This window comes from Miniopterus natalensis, chromosome X, assembly GCF_054644295.1.
Source record: "Miniopterus natalensis isolate mMinNat1 chromosome X, mMinNat1.hap1, whole genome shotgun sequence".
Lineage (NCBI taxonomy): Eukaryota > Metazoa > Chordata > Mammalia > Chiroptera > Miniopteridae > Miniopterus > Miniopterus natalensis.
Genome location: NC_142103.1, coordinates 98,880,261 through 98,900,586, shown reverse-complemented (window position 1 = coordinate 98,900,586; position 20,326 = coordinate 98,880,261). Strand labels below are relative to the sequence as shown.

General features: G+C 41.1%; 1 protein-coding gene across 3 annotated transcripts; it reads right to left on the bottom strand.

Moving 5' to 3' along the window:
• Positions 1-460: 460 nt before the first annotated feature.
• Positions 461-19,546, bottom strand: RBBP7 (RB binding protein 7, chromatin remodeling factor). Of its 3 annotated transcripts, none has more exons than XM_087813521.1 (12): positions 19,243-19,546; positions 18,277-18,421; positions 14,736-14,881; positions 10,883-11,056; positions 9,756-9,871; positions 6,380-6,540; positions 5,554-5,680; positions 5,362-5,439; positions 4,475-4,551; positions 2,655-2,712; positions 1,706-1,816; positions 461-944 (listed from the first exon to the last, which is right to left on the bottom strand). In XM_087813521.1, the coding sequence occupies exons 1-12, from the start codon at positions 19,256-19,258 to the stop codon at positions 876-878; spliced, it is 1,278 nt and encodes a 425-aa protein (XP_087669647.1). In that variant the 5' UTR covers positions 19,259-19,546; the 3' UTR covers positions 461-875. The 3 variants fall into 3 exon arrangements, with proteins under 3 accessions (XP_087669647.1, XP_087669648.1, XP_087669649.1); XM_087813522.1 differs by having other exon boundaries at positions 10,883-11,029; XM_087813523.1 differs by having other exon boundaries at positions 10,883-11,029; positions 14,739-14,881.
• Positions 19,547-20,326: the final 780 nt, after the last annotated feature.

Genomic DNA, 20,326 nt, shown 5'->3' with positions numbered 1-20,326 from the left:
CACGCCCGGCTGGGCTCTGTCTAAACATTTAAAAAAGAAATGTGAAAACCATTCCTAGCTGGCAGGCTTTACAACATAGGTTGAAGGGCCAACTTGCAACCTGGTTTTGCCCCCTCTTTGGGTCCCTATCATGTGAGCAAACAAGCTTTCATTCTCTTGAGGGGAAAATCTAGTGTTTCTTTAAAACTGTCTAAAGGTGTGTTGTTTTTTTTGGCCAGGCAAAACTGTCTGAAGTTAAGGCACAAATAGGATGTGGGTCAAAGGTAGTTCTAGGTTTATAAATCTACCAACCACAAAATTGACACCTAACTTCTCCCACCTTTGGATTTAGGATACTGTCCTGTACCATAGGAAGAAAATCGGTAAAGGTTCAATGTGGGCACCTAACGGCTTCCTCACAAGAAAGGGACGCGCACACACATGCACTTCTTCTCAATAAAGGGACAGACACACATCCCTACCCAGGTTCTAAAAGAATAAAACAAGTTTTATTTTAAAACTTTATTTTCTGCAAAGCAAATCAACAAGTGTTGGGAGGGGAGTGGAAAGTGTAAAAGTTATTCTTGCATATTCAGAACAGCAAGCACTTAGTTTGAGAAAACAAAACTTAAAATATTTGAATCAAAGGCAGTACCCTGCTACTTGTATTTTAAAACTGTCATGTTCTTTCTCAGCAACATTTCTTTCTTCCCTAAAAGCTACGATATGATACAGAACGCAATAGCTCACTTGAAAGTGCTAGAATCAGAAGGTAAAGAATGCCATATGCCATCCCACTTAACATTTCCTACTATACAATGCTTTTTTTGGCGCTTGATAAACCAAGCATTCATGTTAGCATTACATTCAACAGAAACATTTCTCATACTTTGGGTTTAAGATCCTTGCCCCTCCAGTTCCGAGGTTGTGACATCTGACTCTTCATCATTGTAAATATTTTCAGCCTGGAGATAACAACCAAATAAATTCATAGGTATAACTCCCCATGGTTTTTATAAGACTATCTAAAAATAGCATTTAATAATTCCATCCAGATTTTTGGATCCACAGGGCAATGTGTTTCAGTGTTGGAAGTGGACACATTTTTAGAGTACTTCAGTAGTTTTGTTTCCCCCCCAAACACTCTAATCAATGTGATGAGGAAAGGCAGGCCAGTGTAAATTCCACATATATCCCTAGCTGCCTATGCACTATTTATTTCAGTTATTGTTCATAAAGGTGTTTCCCCAAAGCATTTCAAGCATCATTTAGAGGGAGCAATAGCCCTGAGATTTATGAGGGTTGGTTAACACCTCAATGCCTAAGAGATGTCAGTTGTGTACTCAGTGCTAATCTTCAGAGAGCTGAGTATCATGTGGACACTTTCCTCCTGTATCCTCCATGTCTATGACAACAGACACTGGACATAGAGCAGTGACACCAAGAACCCGGTTGAAGAAGAGTAATCATGAAAATCAGAGCACATGCTGTGTCTACATCTATGTTTACACAGATATGTATAGAGATTTCTCCCGACTTGACAGGTACATACTAAACTAAGGATTGTTGTTAAAATGGAAAAATGTTTTTTAAAATTATTCCCTTTCTATAAATATTTTGTACAATACACATCTAGACTTTTGAAATATTTCCATTACATTATATCATTAGTTAACCTCTCCTTTACAAGATAAGTCATTTAAGGAAAAAAAATATTTTAGCTCACCATTTGCCATATCTGCATGATGTTATCCTCAGACACTGAGCAAATGACCCATGGCTCATTGGGGTTCCAGCTAAAGTCTGATATCTTGGCGGTGTGTCCTCCATGAATAAACTGTTAATAGGAACAAAAAAAGCCTTGGTTTCATCTCTTAGGTTGTTAGTTTTTAGAGCAACAGTCTTACAACGGCAGGGCTGGGTGTCGCTGTCCTGCTGTTTGGAGGGAGGGCACTATAGGCTTAATACACCACCACGTAAACCTTAAACTTCAAGGGGTCACCAAGATCCCAAGATGATTCGATTAGGAATGGGAGGGAGACAGGCACTGCTGGCATCAACAAGATTAAGGGAGTTTAGCTTCTGGGCAGGGAACTTAAAAATCTAGTCATTAAAATTTTCCCACAGTTAGAAAGTGTTAAGTGTTGCTAACTAAACACCTGCTCTCTCCAACCCCCAAAAGCCCTCAGAAATACTACAATTGAAATCAGTGAGGAGTTATTATACACTATTTTCCAGAAGCTCAAATTATTTTTAATGAAACACTGGCCAAAACCTACTGGGCTCTGTTTCCTTTTTTAATATAGCTTTATTGATTTCAGAGAGAGGAAAGGAGAGGGATAGAAGTATCAATGATGAGAGTGTCATTGATTGGCTGCCTCCTGCATGCTGACTGGGGATCGAGCCCGCAACCCGGGCACGTGCCCTGACTGGGAATCGAACCCCGATCGCCTGGATCCTAGGTTGACGCTCAACCGCTGAGCCATGCCTGGCCGGGCTGTTTCCTATTTTCAATAAATGCCAAACCCCAACCACAACCACCTCCAAGACCTCCAACTGGACATCATCAAGAGCTAGAATTTGAAGTTTTGACTCATTTTCCATATACACAGGATCAATGACAGAATCCAATCTGTATGTGACATTTCATCTTGCATAAGAAAGCCAACATATACCAGGAGTTCAGGAGGCCCATCTTCGGCATCTTCTGCTGATTGTTCTTCTCCAATTTTGCTATTAAGAAAGAGCATAATGCTTTTGTTATTGAAATTCTTGAAGTGTGAATGTTGCAAAACCAATGGCAGCCCAGAAAGCGCATCTTAAAACACACACTTAGTGGAAAAACATCTCTAAGCTGCTATGAATTAGAGTTTTAATATTATTTGATGGAAAGGTGGGGGGGGGTTACTTTCTGGAAATGGGTAAGAGCTATTCATAATTGAAACTGCAGAATAGAAACTGTTAATATTAAAATTCATTTAATATTTTCATTGTGATGTTTACTGCATTGGAATTAAAAGGTGAAAAGTGTGTAAGTACTGAAGCCAGGCCCCCATACTTCTCTCTCAAAGCCTTTTTCATTCCAGGAGTGAGAAATAGTAACACATCTGAACCACAGACCTGAAGATATGACTACAAAGCAACTTTATGGATCGTATAGGCCAAGGAAATGTTAAAATTTTTTTTCTTAAAAACTTCACTTTGTAGAATCTACCACCAGTATTGGTGAACTCATTCTTAAGTGACATAACACTTATCAGCCTATCTGATATCTAGCCCAAAGGTGGACTTTGCTAGTAATAAATGCTGGAAAAAAACAGCCAAAACATACAACCTTCTAAGTGATATTTTTTCCTTCCCATAAAACCAATCAATCAAATAAACCAAAAATGGGAGACTGCTAGACAATTATGTTTCTACTCCCTGTCAGAAATATAATTGCTAACACTGACCATTTTAATTTGTAATTTTACCTAATATAATTTTAATAGTAAGCAAGTCATAAATGAATTTTAAGAAGAAATTATACAATGTGTGCAAATTTATTCTTGGCACCTTTAGGGATAATCCAGTTGCCAGGGCATCAGACTTCCAAACCTTGCTGTACCACCTCATACAACCACTATATATTTTTGTTTTAGGTTTCTAATTTTACTACTAAAATTGTTTTCAAACATACTCAACTGCTTTAAAGGTCCTCTACATTTTAAAGCATCTATCATGTCCAGAGTTTGTTCCATAAGAACACGGAACATTAGATGTTTAAAAGTTTTACCAGCATTTTATTCTGCACTGTTTGTTCCATATGCTGAATGATGGGTCTACTGTCTGTAATTAAGGCAGTGTTGGTTTTAATACTAAAAACTCAGTCCACTTCAATACAACACATTTACTACAGGCAGGAATAAAGTTATTCTTTGGTAATTGAATGGCCACTCTGAAGTCAAGAACTTTAAGAACTGGAAGAAACTATACAATGAGCCCTCAGAAGAACACAAACTCTCCAAAAGCATGGGTTGTGCTTATCCCATTCCCAAGTATATCCCCAGCAGTTAACCTACTGCAGGAACTTATCTGCCTACTGAATTGATGAAAGCACGGAAGAGCAAATGGTAGAAAATCTGAGAAAGACTAGTCCCGCAGGTATATGTGAGATTCCATGAGACATGAACAGCTAACATCTTTACCGCTTTCTACAGCAATAGTATTTTCAATACAATCATTTGGATGTTAAAACACAAAGGCACCCCTCCCCCAACTTCAATTTTGAATATCAACAGAAAAATAAGACATGGCATAAACTTGTTTTACAGCTCATTTGCTGATTTACTTCAGTTTTATGGAACAAAGATTCTTCAGGAAGGCACTTAAAAAGTCGCTTTAACATTAGACTTATTAAACGGGGGTTAGAAAATTGCTCTTCTAAATTTATGAATTACATAATCTCCCAGATTAGCATATTTATGCCGTTTCTGATCATTAGATTTGGAGTTACCTTAAATCCCACACATTCAGGCGGCGATCAGTACCACTTGAAGCCAGAATAGTTTCGTTATGTGGAGACCAGTGGACCTAGCAATACATATTTGAAAACGTAAAACAATCACCCTTCCTAAGGTTTGTGGATATTGTCCTAATCCTCACTATTTTCCCATGGTGTGTCTGTACCCTCTCCTTGGCCTACAGCCCTCACCCTTCTTGTCCGATCCTTTCAAGTGCTCTTAAATTGACCATCTCCCTGGCCTGACCCCAGGAAGGATGCACTCCCCAACATAGAATTCAGCTAGGGCGTCCAATAAACTTATTCAGCCCCATAACCATCCCAGAAGCATTTAAAACTTTCAACGAAGTATATTTTTTATTGGAGGGGGCAGGGAGGGAGAGGGAGAGAGACAGAGACATCAATGATGAGAGTCACTGATCAGCTGCCCCCCACTGGGGATCGAGCCCGCAACCTGGGCTTGTGCCCTGACCGGGAATCGAAACAAGATCTCCTGGATCATAGGTGTATGCTCAACAGCTTAGCCATGCATGCCAGCCAGGGTAATGAAGGGTATCTTAACCTATGCAAATCTCTCTTTTAAACCACATACAAGATATTTTTTTACTAGAGGAGCCGCCACACTGGCATACCTTAACTGAAAATGCTTGGATTCCACTTTTTATACTAATCGTATTTTGCAAGGCTTTTTCTTCTACTTCTGAACTAATAGTCTCTCAAAAAGCTCCAATTTATTTCCTGCTAGTTAACTTATACATAAGAGGAGCTTTTAAAAAAACAATGTTTCATGCCCACTATATAAACAAAGAAAAAATTTTAATTCCCCCCTACCAAAAAGTTACTAAAACCTGATAGAAAGACACCAGAAAACTGTCACATACCTGGAAAATTTCATCTTTATGAGATTCAAAGGTATGGAGCTTTAGTTTCAAATTACGCAGATCCCATAAAGCTACAGTCTGAAGAAAAATAAATGAAAAATTCATTCTTGCACTTTCCATAGTTTTAAAGTACCTGATTACCATACAAGACAACTGGGTTTGTAAACACCAAATATGCAAAAATGTAAAAACCTTATCCGCAGAACCAGTTGCGAGAATGAATTCGCTGTAGGGATTGAATGACAGGCAATTGACTTCAGCGGTGTGCGCATCCACCAGGTGGCTCGGCTTGGAGGTGGTATTGGACCTGGTGTCCCATCTAAAACACAAAGGTACAAGGCACACGAGGCCACTTGACCCTCCCCAACTTCTCAGATCTCATGCTCATTTCCTTGTGAGCACCAGTCTACACCACCTCTAAGCTTGCCCCTTTAAACACCAACCATGCCTAGGGTTGGCAATTCATAGTTCCAACCACTAAGTGATATCTTCTAAACCTATGGAGAATGAACTAGGGCTGCTATTTCTGGTTTCTCATTTATTAGATTCCTGTCTTAATTTACCAACTATTTCAAGCATACACAAAATACTGACAATAACATAATTTGAAATCTACAACCCAGACTCATCTAATTTCAGTATTTTGCCTTATTTGCCCCCAGTATTAGTTCGAGATAAAAAAGCATTCTAGGTTGTTGACTGCAGCCCTGTGGCCATGCCAATATAATCATTCTCCTCCCTAATTTTCAAAAAAGTCACCCTGATCCCAATTTTGATATTTACCTCCACACCAAGCATGCTTCTTCACGTTTACATCCGTTTTCTTTTTTAAATAAAAAATTTTGTACATACAGCACAGTAACTTTTATGTGAAAAGGCCATTATATACATGCAGTTTATTATATGCCAATTATAAAAACCAGGACATAACTTAAAAAAAAATTAAATCACAGGCTACCACAATCACTGACAGTCATTCAGGACAACCTATAACACCCCACTGAATTTTCAACCTTACATCATAAGTTTCTGATCATCAGCGACAGATCCAAACAGTGACTCGTGCAGCAGGTGCCAGGCCACATCCTCGACAACAGCCGAGTGGCCAGTAAAGATCGCTTTAGCATCCACAATTTTGCCTTCCTTTGGTCCTGCATTTATATCCCACAGACAGACAGTCTAAAGGAGGAAAAACCACAAAAGCCATAAGATTGAATTAAATGCTAACCACTTACTTAAAACACCTTCATTAAAAACAAAACTATTTAACTATATAATGTTAGAAATAAACATAAGAGTAATACAAACCAAAGTGAAGCTTCACAAACAATAGAGTGTATGGGTGCAGCTTCCATGATCCAAGATGTGAAGTGCAAAAAAAATACACTGTAATGGGGACGGCAGGGGGAGACTCAGCATGCCGACAGGCAAGGGACACTCAGATTAGAGTTTCTACCTACATACATTCAGCCAAGTATCTAAAACTCATCTAAACTAGATTACACAACACTGAGAGCCCAGCATTTGGCATCCCCTGAACTGATATGCATGCCCTAAAAATTCACGCTGGGTTGGGAAACTGATAATTAAAACTAAAATGTGCCTCTTAAAAGGCAAAAGTCTTTGAACAAAGCCTCTCATAGGAGAAACCACCACAGACATCAGAAGTGTGACAGGTGAATGACCCAGAAAGTCCTACGAGGCTACTATGAGAGGCCAGAGCTTGGGGCCTGCAGACAGATCCCATGGTGTGCTCCTCAAACATCAGCAGGGCAAGCCCAAGCAGAGGCCAGGGCGCCAGCAAGCTCTGGGAGCTCTGTCTTCTCCTGACATCCCAACACACAAAAAAAAGTTAAAAGGAAAGTTTTAAGTTTTTATGGAAAAAAAAAATACCACAAGCTATAGGGCAATGATTCTCATCCAATCGTATAAAAGAGGCAATTCCATCAAGGTATATTCACAATATTTCCACTGACACTGGTAATGGCTTCATCTGTTTTGCCACAGGCCCCCCTCACCTTAGAAGGATGGATCCTGGGAAGATTAGCAAGATGCCTGGCACATGCAGAGCCCGTGGAAAACATCAGCTATTATTTTCAATGCAACTCCCAGCCTGGTGTCTTCAAAAAGTACTAGTAATTAAGTAACCCATTTTCCCTGTTTGGAAGACTACCCCCTGTCCACTGTGAGGAAAGCAGGAATGTGATACAGGCTCCATGAGTCCAACCAGGACTTTGAATTGTGAACTGAAACTGGGGAGAATCTGTACTGATGGGTGGGGGAACATAACATCCACTTTCCAGGGTGTTTTCACTGGCCTGATTTGCTGGCCTCCCCTCTTTTTTCCAGGCCATTTTCTAACCATCACAGCAATTCTGTGTACCTTACCCAATGCCCTTCTGATAAATTCCTTTTCTGTTTAAATCAGCCAAAGTCAGTTTTGGTTGCATTAACTAAAGAATCTTGACTGGGCCAATTAACTACTTTCAGTATTTCAAAAAGCTAACAGAAACTGCAATCAGCAGAAATATAAAGGTCCGTGATGTGACAGATCCTGTTCAAGGCATAGAGATATAACTAAGGAAGGCAAAAAACCCGCTTTCAAAAAGCTGGTATAAAATGCTAACTGTGGCCAACTTACATGAGCTCCAGAAGTCTACTCTTGGCTTCTGGTTGGAGTCATACCAAACACTTTCTGCTTACAGTATGGGATCCCTAAAGATATGGGGCCATTAGTGGCAAGAATGCTACAAACATTGTTCTACAAGAAATTAATGGGATCCCTCTGCATTTGTGTGGTACTTTTAATTGTTAAAATAATTTATATTAAGAATGCTGAGGCAACTCAGCAGGGAAAGATTTGTCTTTTCAACAAATGGTGCAGGGAAACTGGATATCCACATGCAGAAAATGTAGTTGGCCCCCCTACTTCACACTATATATAAAAATTAACTCAAAATGGCTCAAAGACCTAAATATAAGAGCTAAAACTATAAAAGTCTTATAAAACATAGGTGTATATCTTTTTGATGCTGGGTTATGTATAGCTTCTTAGATATGATGCCAAAAGCACAAGTGACAAAATAAAATACTTACACTGGACTCAAAATTAAACACTTTTTTTGTTTCAGAGAACTTCATCAAAAAAGTGAAAAGACAACCCACAGAATGGGAGAAAAATTTCTGAAATCACATTATCTGGTAACTTCTATCTGTCTAGAACTCTTACAACTCAGCAATCAAAACAACAACAAAATTTATCAATGGACAAAGGATTTGAATACACACTTTTCCAAAGAAAATATACAAATGGCCAATAAGCACATGAAAAGATGTTCAACATCATTAGTCATTAGGGAAATGTAAATCAAAACCACAATGAGACACCACTTTACACTCACTAGGATGGCTATAATAAAAAAGACAGACAATAACAAGTGTTGGTGAGGGCATGGGGAAACTAGAACCCTGGTACATTGCTGGTGGGAATGTGAAGTGGTGCAGCTGCTTTGGAAAACAATTTGGCACTTCATCAATAAGTTAAACATAGAGTTACCATATGACCCAGTAATTCCACTCCTAGGTAATTACCCAAGAGAAATGAAAACATGTCCACACAAAACTTGTACAAAAATGTTCACAGCAACATCATTCAAAATAGCTCCAAAGTGGAAGCAAACCAAATGTCCATCAACTGATAAATGAATAAACTACAGAATATCAATATGATGAAATATAACTCAGCTATAAAATGAAATGAAGTACTGACATATACTTCAACACAGATGAACCTTGAAAACATTATGCAAAGTGAAGGAAGCAAGACACAAATGGCCACATACTATATGATTGCATTTATATGAAATATTAAAGAGAAACAAATCTTTAGAGATAGAAAATAAATTAGTGGTTGCCAGGAGCTGTGGGAAGAAGGGATTGGGGAATGGCTGTTTAATGTGTATGGAGTTTCTTTTTGTGACATTTGATGAAAATGTTTTAGAATTATATAGTGGTGATGGTTTCACAGCTTTGTGAATACACTAAATCCCACAGAACTGTACACTTAAAACAACAAAAACATAAAACTTAATTTCTATTAATCATGCCTCACAAACACTTCATAGTTTCCATTATAGAGGTCTAGTTTTACATAAGAGGATACCCTTTGAGCACCTTCCCTTCATTCTAAGGCTACTCCGAAAAAGCTTTGTGAAATCCTAAGGCTCCAAAAGGAAAGTTTGGTAACCACTGATCTAAATCCTGTGTAAACGTTATCACAATAATCAGCAATATTATCTTAGAAAACCTTTCATCTATATAGTGCTCCAGCAATGCAGAGCTGTGACACTGTCTTTAACTCTACATGAGTAGATTAGGAAGAATAAATTTCTTACATGGTCGTCAGATGCACTTAGCAGATGCCCACTCAAATTAGAATTCCAGGAAAGGCCATAGCCTTCCTTCTGGTGGCCTCTTAACCGAAGATCAGGATTACATTCTCCACTTGGGTCTAAAGAAAGAAAGAAATGCATTAACTACTGATTATCTGTTTATTGGAATTGTAAGAGCAAAGCCTCACCTGAGTGAGCCATAACATTTATTATGTTTGGAAAAGCATTGCATACCCACATGGACTTGGTCTGACACAAAGCCACCTTGAAAAGCTGTTCTCTGTGCGTTTCAAATATTCAATGCAAACCAGGTCGCATGACCATAAAACCACCAGTTCCTTTGTAAAACTTAGTATTAGCTCTAACACAAAATACTGAAAACTACAGCTGTTCTACAAATTTGCACAATGACAACTTGCCTCACCCCTGGGTCACTTAAAAATATTTTTGTGAGGAAAGAGGTAACACAGCAGGCCTGGTTGCTCAGCCCTAGTATTTATCCGGGGTAGCCTGTAACCATGACTGACCCTTAGCCAGTTTCTGGGAATGTGACCCTCACAAAATTCTTCAAGTCACTAACGACGAAGTTTTGTACACTGAGAGCAGTAGGGCATGCTGTGGCAGCTTGTCAAGACTTGTAGGATTGTTTAGCAGATTTACGATGTTATCTGGCTTCGCTGCTGGGGTCCTGACTTTCCCGTACCTTGACTGGTCGTAGAATGAGATGTGCCTATGTAACCAGATCTCCATAAAAAACTCCAGACCCCCGAGACTCAAATGGGTTTCCCTGGGCAGACATTAGCACATGCCCCCATGGTTTGCTGCTAGAGAGAACGCATGTTCTGTGTAGCTCAGCAGGGAAGGACTCAGAAGCCTACGACTGACCTCTTTGGACTATGTCTGATCTGTATCTTTTTCCTCCTGCTTTTCCTCTATACTGTTTGCTGCCAGGAATATAATCTGCTGTGAGGTCCTTCTGTTAAATCACTGAAATCGAGGGTGGTTATTGGACCCACAAAACCAATTTTTAAACCTTGAAAAATTATAGCATATACTAGTTTGAATGACTTTAAAGCAATGATTTTGAATCAAGAAAAATGGTCAAGCAATGCCCCCCCCCTTTTTTTTACCTGGTTTAGCAGGGTGCTTTGTATAGTCAAAAACCAGCACGTCAGAAGATGGTGTTTTTGTAGCAATGATGTGAGGATTCTGTGGCATGTAACGAGCACGGTTTACTTCTCCTTCGTGGTTAATTTTAATTTCACATTCAATTTTTCCTGTTACAGAACCAAAGCCACCAAATTCTAATGTGAGAAGAAAGAAATAAACACATACACTTACAATTAAAATCCAAAATTCAATTTAATCAACCCAGTAGATTTTAACATGATAGGATACAACACAAATTGAGAGAGAACACAAAAATATTGGTTCATTTGCCACTTGGAATTAATTTAGTCTCAAAACCCATTTGTACTGAAAAATATTGAGAGCTATTTTATGCCAGTTAATTCAGCTCCACCTTGGATTTAAAACAATTAAAAATCAGCGTCTTGCCTGGCCAGTGTGGCTCAGCAGTTGAGCATTGAGCTATGGTCCAAGAGGATCATGGTTCGATTCCTGGTCAGGGCACATGCTTGGGTTTCGGGCTCAATCCCCAGTAGGGGGTGTGCAAGAGGCAGCTGATCAATGACTCTGTCATTATTGATGTTTCTATTGCTCTCTCTTTCCCTTCCTCTCTCTGAAATCAATAAACATATATTTTTTTAAAAATCAGCCTCTTTCAGTTTTGAAGATGATGTAGTTATCCACTAAAATTCAAATAACCACATAATAAACACACTTCAGCCTTTCAGTGCAAATACAACTCATTTGGAAGTGCTGCAGTGAATTAGCATCTTATTTTAGGTTTCATCAAGACAGGAAAGGTTTCACCCTCAAGAGTATAAACACTCCTGTGTCTAAAGTCAGAAACATCCTCAAATAGGATGTCCATGCCAACTAACCACCACCCAAACCCAAGGAACACATACATGCTAGTTTCACCAGCATACTTGGTTCTACTGCTAGTGGAGTGCCAACGCTAAAACGAGGGGGCTGAACCTCTCTATCTGGTGTGGGAATAAAACTATAATGTTAAAATAATTAAAAAGGCCCTGGAAAAGTAAAAAAGCCACATAAAAAGTAACATAACGTCTGGGAAGCAGCAAGATGGTAGCAGAAATACAAGCAGAGAACATCTACGCAGATAATAACAAAGAACATTTTCTTTTTTGTGCTCATAGATAAAAACTTGAATTAGTTGCCGACACAAAAAATTCGGAGGCTTCACATTGTAACTGTTATTTTTCCCTGAACTATCTTGCTGCTTCTTTGCACATTCCTTTTTAGCTCACCCTGTGTCTCTGGTCAGAGAACACTAACTCAAATGCCTAATGGACCCAGGCAGGTAACAAGTCTAAGAGACTAGTTTGGACCTGGAGAAAACATGCTGAAAGCAGTAAACTACTTCACAGTTTCAGCCAGCTCTTTCTGTGTGGGAATGCTTAATGAACATTGGCTCCCATGGCTTCATACCAGAATTTAGCCACTCTTCTCCATGGCAAACGTTAGCTTACTATTTCTGCGTGGCTGAAAACCACACAAAATCATCTGTTTCACTCTCAGCATTTCCTCTGCCCATTGTTTCAATGGAAGAAATGTGTCTCCCGCTTCCTAAGGCCACCCCTCTAGATTATCTCACCTCCTACCTCCTGAGAGCCTGCTTCAAACCGGCCCCCACCCCTGTGGACTCCAAGGGTTCCTTCTAACCCTTTTTCTATCAAGGTATTCAGTTTTCCAACTCCCTTAGTTAAAACAAACTCAACAGCTCTCTCCACTACCACCCCCTTTTAAAAAAAAAATTAAAAAAAATTGAGTTTCTAGGTAAGATTTACTTTGAACGCAGGGCTGTTTTCTCAAACTTTAAAAAGTGTAAAAAACCACTACCTTAATGATAAATAGCATCCATTAAAAATACTGTAAGAGAAAAAAGGTGTTAGCTTTGAATTATTTCAGTCACTTGCTAGACTGTAATACACTAGACAAGTGACTTTAGAGCCATTAAAAACTTTCTGATTACAACATTTACAGAAATAAGGCATAAGGTGGCAGGGGAATGGACTGAATTGTGGGAGTAAACCATTTTGGAAAATAGTTTTATATTATCTTTAATTGACAATGAATATACCATACAACTCAGCAATTCCACCCCACTAGATAAATTCTGCGATGTGTATACAGGAGATATGGCAAGAATGTTCACTAAAGCATTGTTTGTAAGAGCAAAAACCCACAAAGATATAATCCAACTACCCCTTGGTAGAAGAATGGATAAACTGATGTTTAATCACAATATAATACTATACAGCAATTAAAAGAATGAGACATCAATATGGGACATCAACACACATAAAAAATAATAGAGTGGCCTGGCTAGGTGGCTCAGTTGGTTGGAGCGTCGTCCCACACACCAAAAAGGTTGTGGGTTTGATCCCCAGTCAGGGCACACACCGGAGGCAACCAATCGATGTTTCTCTCTCACATCGATGTTTCTTTCTCTCTCCCTTCTTTAAAAATCAATAAACATATCCTCAGGTGAGGATTAAAAAAATGTATCTATTCTTAAAAGAATAATATTGAATGAAAAAAGCAAGCGGCAAAAGAACACTGTGTGTATTTACTACTGCATGAGTAATAAAAATACAAACAGTTGAAAATGGCACACTAATTTCAGGACAGTGATTAATTCTGGAGAGGGAGGAATGGGATGGGGTATGGGACTTGAGCTATAATGTACTATTTTCAACAAAACCACTAGAAAATGGTAAGATCTATCCACTAAGTCATTTGAGGATGTGCAGAGAGCACTAACTAACCCAGCAAGTCTGGTTGCTTAGCGTTCGCAGCTGAGAGACACTGGGACCATAACTGACCCTTGATTAAGTCCTGGGAACATGGCTTTCAGAATGTTCTTTATGTTACTGATGGATTGATGATTCTGTGGTGTACACCTGGAGCAATAGACTGTGCTGTACCAGTTTGTCAAGGTTGCTGCGCACGAATATAAACATTGACGAAACGCTCCTGGTTTCATTATTGGGGTCCTGAGTTTCCGTGTCATGGCTGGCTGCCAGGACAGGATGTTCCTATGAAACCAGCCCCCCATGAAAGCCTCTAGACCTTGACACCTGAATGGGTTTCCCTGGGCAGAGATACTCGGCACTTATCCTTGTTATTTGCTGCCAGGGAGAAAGCACATCCTGTGCAGCCCTGAACGAGACTTGTAACAGACCTCCCTGTACTCCCTGATGCATATCTTCTTCCTGCTGCTTGTGTTATGTACTCTTTATTGTAACAAACTTTAGCCATGAGTATAATTTGTTATCAAGTCTTGTGAGTCCACCTAGCAAAATTACCACAACTTGGTTGGAACTTGGGTGGTCATGGGAATAACAAAGCAGGGGGAATGAATGTTTGACTAGAGGGGAAAAAACACACCCAAGGAAGTCAAGAGCTTCCATAAAACCCCCCACTATTAACTGACTAAAACTGTTTGGTATATATGCCTCCTGACTTTTTCTTATGCACGTACCAGTTACCCAATTTATCTAGGGCACGTTTCCATACCAGTACATACAGATTTATCTCATTCTTTGTAACTGCAGCACAATATTTCAAACATACCATAATGTGTTTAACTAATTTCCTATGAACTACTATCTGGGTTGCTTTGCTAGGTTGATCCTAACATTTCTTTCAATCCTGCAAAATAATGCTACTGTGAAATCTTTGTGCACCTGTAGTGAGTAGTTCTGTACGGTAGAGTCCTAGTAATTAAACTGCTGGGCCAAAAGAGAAATTAGTATAAAGTTTTAGTAACATGTAATTAGAAAGAGGCTTACTCCCTTAAGACACCAATACTAGAATATATGGTATACCTACCACCTTTTTCACTGTCACAGTGGGAAGCATCAAACTGTGCATCATCATTCGGAATATGGACTCGAGCAACCACGAGATGATTCTGCTCATCAGAAGTGTGAGTCCCCAGCACTAGCCAATGAAGGGCATAATCCTTTCCTTCCGGTCTGTTTGGAAAAGAAAAGAAGTCACACTAATCCTACAAGAAACCAGTTGCCAAGAAATTCAGTTCATCGCTGATCCCTGTACTCATAAATCATGACTTCTCATATAAAAAATATCTTCCATTTTAATACACTACATGTTTCTGATTTCCCTGTAAGAGGCAACAAAGTAGAATGAAAAGAATAAGGTGTTATGGCAGAAAAACTGGTTACATCCTGGCTCAAACTAAAATTAGCTATATGCAATTTCTTAAATCACGACTTCCCTGTGGGCTTCAGTTTCTTCACTTAAAAAACAGGTTATAAGTGTAAATGGCAAGATGTGACCCCCCCCCCTCCATTTATGGTTATGGTGTATGAAATGGGTGTTCTCAATTTTACCGGGTGTTTGTGTGTGTCTTTGTTACCTAGTTCTATGGAAATCAATTTGAGGTTAAAGAACGTGCTGACGCCCCTTGGTACTCTGGTCCAAGCAGTGATTTTGCATTTGTATCTATTAACAATGCTTTCCCCTTTGTATTTTCTAGAATAGCAATTTTCACCTGTGCCCCAAGGTCCCACCTCAGTGAGGAGGGGAGGGAAGTAGGGCTCTGGACCCCAACACTAGACTAGTTAGGCTATTTATCTGTTTCTCGATTTCAGTTATACAAAGGATTCAGTAGTTTATTAAAAAAAGGTTTGAGGGTTACTTCTAGACATATAATTTAGTAATAACTAAAAAATACAAGATGAAATTTTATCAAGATTTGGCTTAAAGTTAAGAAAGGAACAATAAATACTCATACAACTCCAAGAACAGAGTAAGTCCTCCATGGCGAAGTAACAGCAGCTTGTTGGGGAAAAAAAATGGGTCTTAGTTGATGTCCATTTAGTGGCCAAGGATATGATGTGGTGGTTATCAAGGAGGAAAAATGGGGGGGAGGGGATTTGTAATACTCTCAACAATAAAGGGGGAAAAAAAAGGTAATTCCATCTTAGAGGAACTTATATGGGGAGGGGGAGGCAATGTGCATGAGCACTTGCCCACTTATTTAACTGGAAAACCACATTTAGAAAATTGGGCTCTAGGCAATGTACTTTAGGAGGACCTAGACAAAATGAAACCTTTACAGGGAATAGTGGCTCAACATGAAAGGGGATTTTAACATATCTCATGAGAACCATTTGAAAAGAAATAAGAATGCTTGAGAGAAAGGAGGCACCAAAGAGGGCTGACATAAAAGGAAGTGACTTGTTTTTATAGGGTTAAGCAGAAAAACTAAGACCAACAGGTAAAAGTTACATCACAGGACCTTTCTGAGGAGCACAATTCCAAGATGGATTGGGAGGATCTGGAAAATTTCTTGACTCTAAAATTCAATTATCATTATATTAAGATTTTTCTTTTTACTACAAATCCTTTCCTCTCCCATCATTAAAATACAAGCTTATTTTCCTGAACCAATCATTATTACACTATTTCCCTCTAATACTGGCTACACCTAAGGCTGCAGAAGACTAATGATAAAAAACCTTGTCCATTTTCAGAATGGTCAGAATCCTCTGACCACTTTGACTCCACTACTAAGAAATTTACCCAACAATCACAGATTATCACAAGGTTACTCTTAGCAGCACTGTCTGAAGCAGTGAGACTGAAAACCACCTAAATATCCATTAATATAGGGAACTGGTGACATAATTTATAGTATATCCATAAATGGAATTCTATGGAGCCTTTAAAACAAATGAGTGCATCTAAGCATGCCGCTAAGGAAAAAGCCTCCAATATAAACTCCTAATTAAAAAGTCAAGTGAACAACTTGCTACCAGAAAAAAAGGTGGAAGGAAGATATATGTATGTACTTCATGCTGGCAGGATGCCTAAGAAATTGCAAACAATGACTGACTCTCTGGGTAAGGTAACTAGGAGAATAGGGGATGGAGAAGGAGTTCTTATTTTTCACTCTATACACTGTTGTACTCACTGAATTTGAATGACTACAAAGCTTTTTAGGTAGTCTCATGTTTAAAAATTATTTAATAAGAGATATAAAATAATGACCTACCAGTTTTGAAAAATAATTAAGAAATACCTAAATAAAAACTTTAAAAAGCCAAATCAATTACCTAACTCAGTTTAAAGACAACAGCCGAGAAAGTGCAAATAATCATTCAGAAGCATGTTGTATATGTAGGCAGGTCTTCTTATGAGATTGAATAAGAACTAGTTCCTCAAAGACCCAGGCAATAAGAGCAGCCAACATTTTCAGCTGCTCTGTACAGTGACAAAACACAATCACAATCCCTTCATACCCCAAACAGAACCCTGCAAAGCACACACAGCCATCCTCAACATCCAAGAATGCAGGCTGGCTGGCATTTTCTTGAATTCCCAGAGCCACTACACATCCCACAACCAGATCCTACATCTTTGTATGCAAAGACCACCACGGAATGTACAATTTAAAGTATTTTCTGCTAAATTCTTAAGTGTTCATATAAAAGCAGTATCTGGGCTGAGAACATATAGATCTGTTCTTAAAAAAATCTTTACACAGAACACGTTATAAGTACATTTTACAAAGACTTCAGGTAAGCAGCGTTCATTGAAATTCAAATGGGAGAAACAAGAGTTATTCCATCCTACCTAACAAATTATTTCTGAACAGGAAGGGGTGGGAGATCAGCATCAGTCATCACTTACTGTGTACTTACTCTGCGCCAGCACTTTAACATGCACTCAGCCCCTAATTCCACATCAGTAAAACAAGGATGATAAGAAGTAATCTAAGTACTTGTTTTAAATATTAAACCAAATAATAGGATATAAAACTCTATGTCAGCAATTATTACCGGAGAAATTTTAGAAATAGCTGAAAAGAACACTCTCATGAAGACCAACAGTGACCTCAAAATGTATTCCATACTATAAGCCAATAACAACACCTTTTCTTCAGTGAACTGCTGCTAAATTCTTTTCCCTTTTGCCAATTAAAATATATTCATTTGGGGGGCTGGTTACATGGGTGTGTTACTACGTAAAAATTCATCAAGTCATATCCTTATGATATGTACATTTTTCTGTACATATGCTATTTTTCAATAAAGTTAAAAGAAATCCATTCTTCTTGACTCAAAGAGATGCTGTTGTATATTTAAGTGCAAGAAATGTCAAATATACCTGGTGCTTCCTACAAATATCATTAATCTCACAACAGATTCTCCCATTTTAGTGCCATACTTATACCTCAGAAATCATCCCATAAATCACTTGTTAGTTTTGAAAATAAGTCCTCTGCCCCCTCAACCAAGGGCTAAATTGATTACATGCTTATGTTCTATGTATAACATTCCAAGAGTAGGAAATTCAGGACAATAGTTAAATCTGTGCAAAATAAGTTGCCAGGAACCCTTACTTAGTCACTTCAGGAAGCCACTGAACCGTAAGACTCGGCCACTGAAGAGCATGGGTCATAACCAGATCATACAGAAACGGTGTATTCTTCTTCCAGATTTTATATTCTTCATTGATGACACGCTCCTCCACAGTATCTTCAAACACTGAAATTTGGAGAAATTAAGTGGCTGAGAGGGATAGAAGTCAGAATCTGCACAGATACTGGAGGTCACCTCGAGATGGCCACACCTAATCTACTCTTTCTCTTTACCTCTAATTTGGACACGAACGACTAACCGCTTTCCCAGAGCGTGCAGAGAATATTAACGCCAGGAAGCTGATTTTTTTTGCACTTTGAGATCAATAATACCTCCTGCGTATACAGAATTGGGTAATTAATTACACGAACACCAAAAGTGTTTTGACGGTTACAGCTGTTCGCACCTGTTCTAAGATGACGACCCGTATGCAGAGGGGCTCCACGACCCACCCGGGGAGACGAATCCACGTGTAGCAGAAAGCCATCGACCCGCTTCCCCATCCCCCATCAAGAGAGGCCTCCACTGCCACGAAGCCGGCGTAGGCAGCCATAGGCCGGCGGGTTCCAGAATCCCCCGGACAAGGGCCGCGACCCCGAGGCGGTCGGCGCGCGCGCGTAAAGAGCCGCCGTGCCCGCTTTCCGGCGGCGAAGGCCGCCTCCGCTCGGGGGCCAAGGGCGCCTGAGGGAGCGCCACCGCAGGAGGGGGGACGGGAGGGGGGAAGGGGGTTCAACTCGCGGCCCCGCGCCCGGCTCCGGAAGTGCTCCGAGCCCTCGGCGCCACAGCCGCGTCCCGCGTAGGCCCCTCGAGGCGCGCGCCCAGCCTCGCGCCCGGCCCCGCCCCCTGCCCCGCACGCCAATTCGCGCCTTTCTCCGGCGCGTGCCGCGGCCTCGCGCGCCCGCCGCCCCCCGCGGCCCTGGCGCGCGCCGCCCCGCAGGGCCTCTTACTCTCTTTACTCGCCATCTTGCGTCGGGTCGTTCGCCCCTCGCCGCTGCCTCAGACTCCCCTCGCTAGTCAAGAGCAGCCCAACCGGAGGCGCTCCTGCCTTCCCCAGGCGCGCCACACGCTTCTAGCTTTCGAAGACTGAGCTCCGTCTCAGGGCCTGGGTGCTCCCCAGACGCCGCGTCCTTCTCTCCTGCCTCCTCCCCGCTCGCGGGTACAGAGGACTGAGGCGCTCTTCTCTCTCTCTCCAAACTTGGAACGAGACTTTTCAACCCGCGCCTCACAGCCCGCCCAGGCAGCTGAGCGCAGGCGCATCCGCTCTGGGAAAAGTAAGAGGCGGTGGAGGGGCGGGCCTGGGAGCCGATGGCTTCGTCGTCTCTACCAATGACTTGCGGCACGCAGGCTTCACGCGGCGTTCGGAGGCGGGCTTCTGGGGAGTGGGCGGAGCGTCCCGCGGCAGGAAGTTTCCGAGGCGCAGGCGCGAGAACTCGCCCGACGCTCCCAGGGCTGGGCGCGGGGGCGGATGGGGTGCGCGGGGGTGGGGCGAATGGTGGCGCGGCGTGCAGGCTGCGCGGGGGCTGAGAGCCCAGGAGGCGAGCCCTGGGGCCGCGGGGTGTGGTTGCATGCTGAGGCCCTGGCCGTGGGGGATGAAGAGGGGGGTGGAGTGGGGCAGGGAGACTGTCGCCGCTTAGCCAAGCAAAATCTCAGCGAGAAGAAAATGGTTTCTAGTCTCGAGAGATTGTGTCCTCAAAGTCCACACGATAATCACGGACATGCAATTCCGTGCACCCCGAAAGGTTTCCCTCCAGCCGACTAGCCTTTCCTGGAACCTGGTGGAGCTGAGGTGGGGTTTGTCAGAGGCTAAGGGGGCCTTTTGTAGAGGCCGTGGGCGTTTTCAGACTGCAGAAGACGCCGGGCCTCCCTGTTAGGCTAAACCTGCGGCCTGTGCTAGCTCAGGCCGCCAACTGGCCCGAAGCTGACTTGAATTACATTTCGTTTGTTCACACATTTGAGTCCTTCGATGTTGATTCGCAGCCTCTCACTCGAATTCAGGAGATTTTTTTGGTCCGTGCACTGGCTTTCTTATCT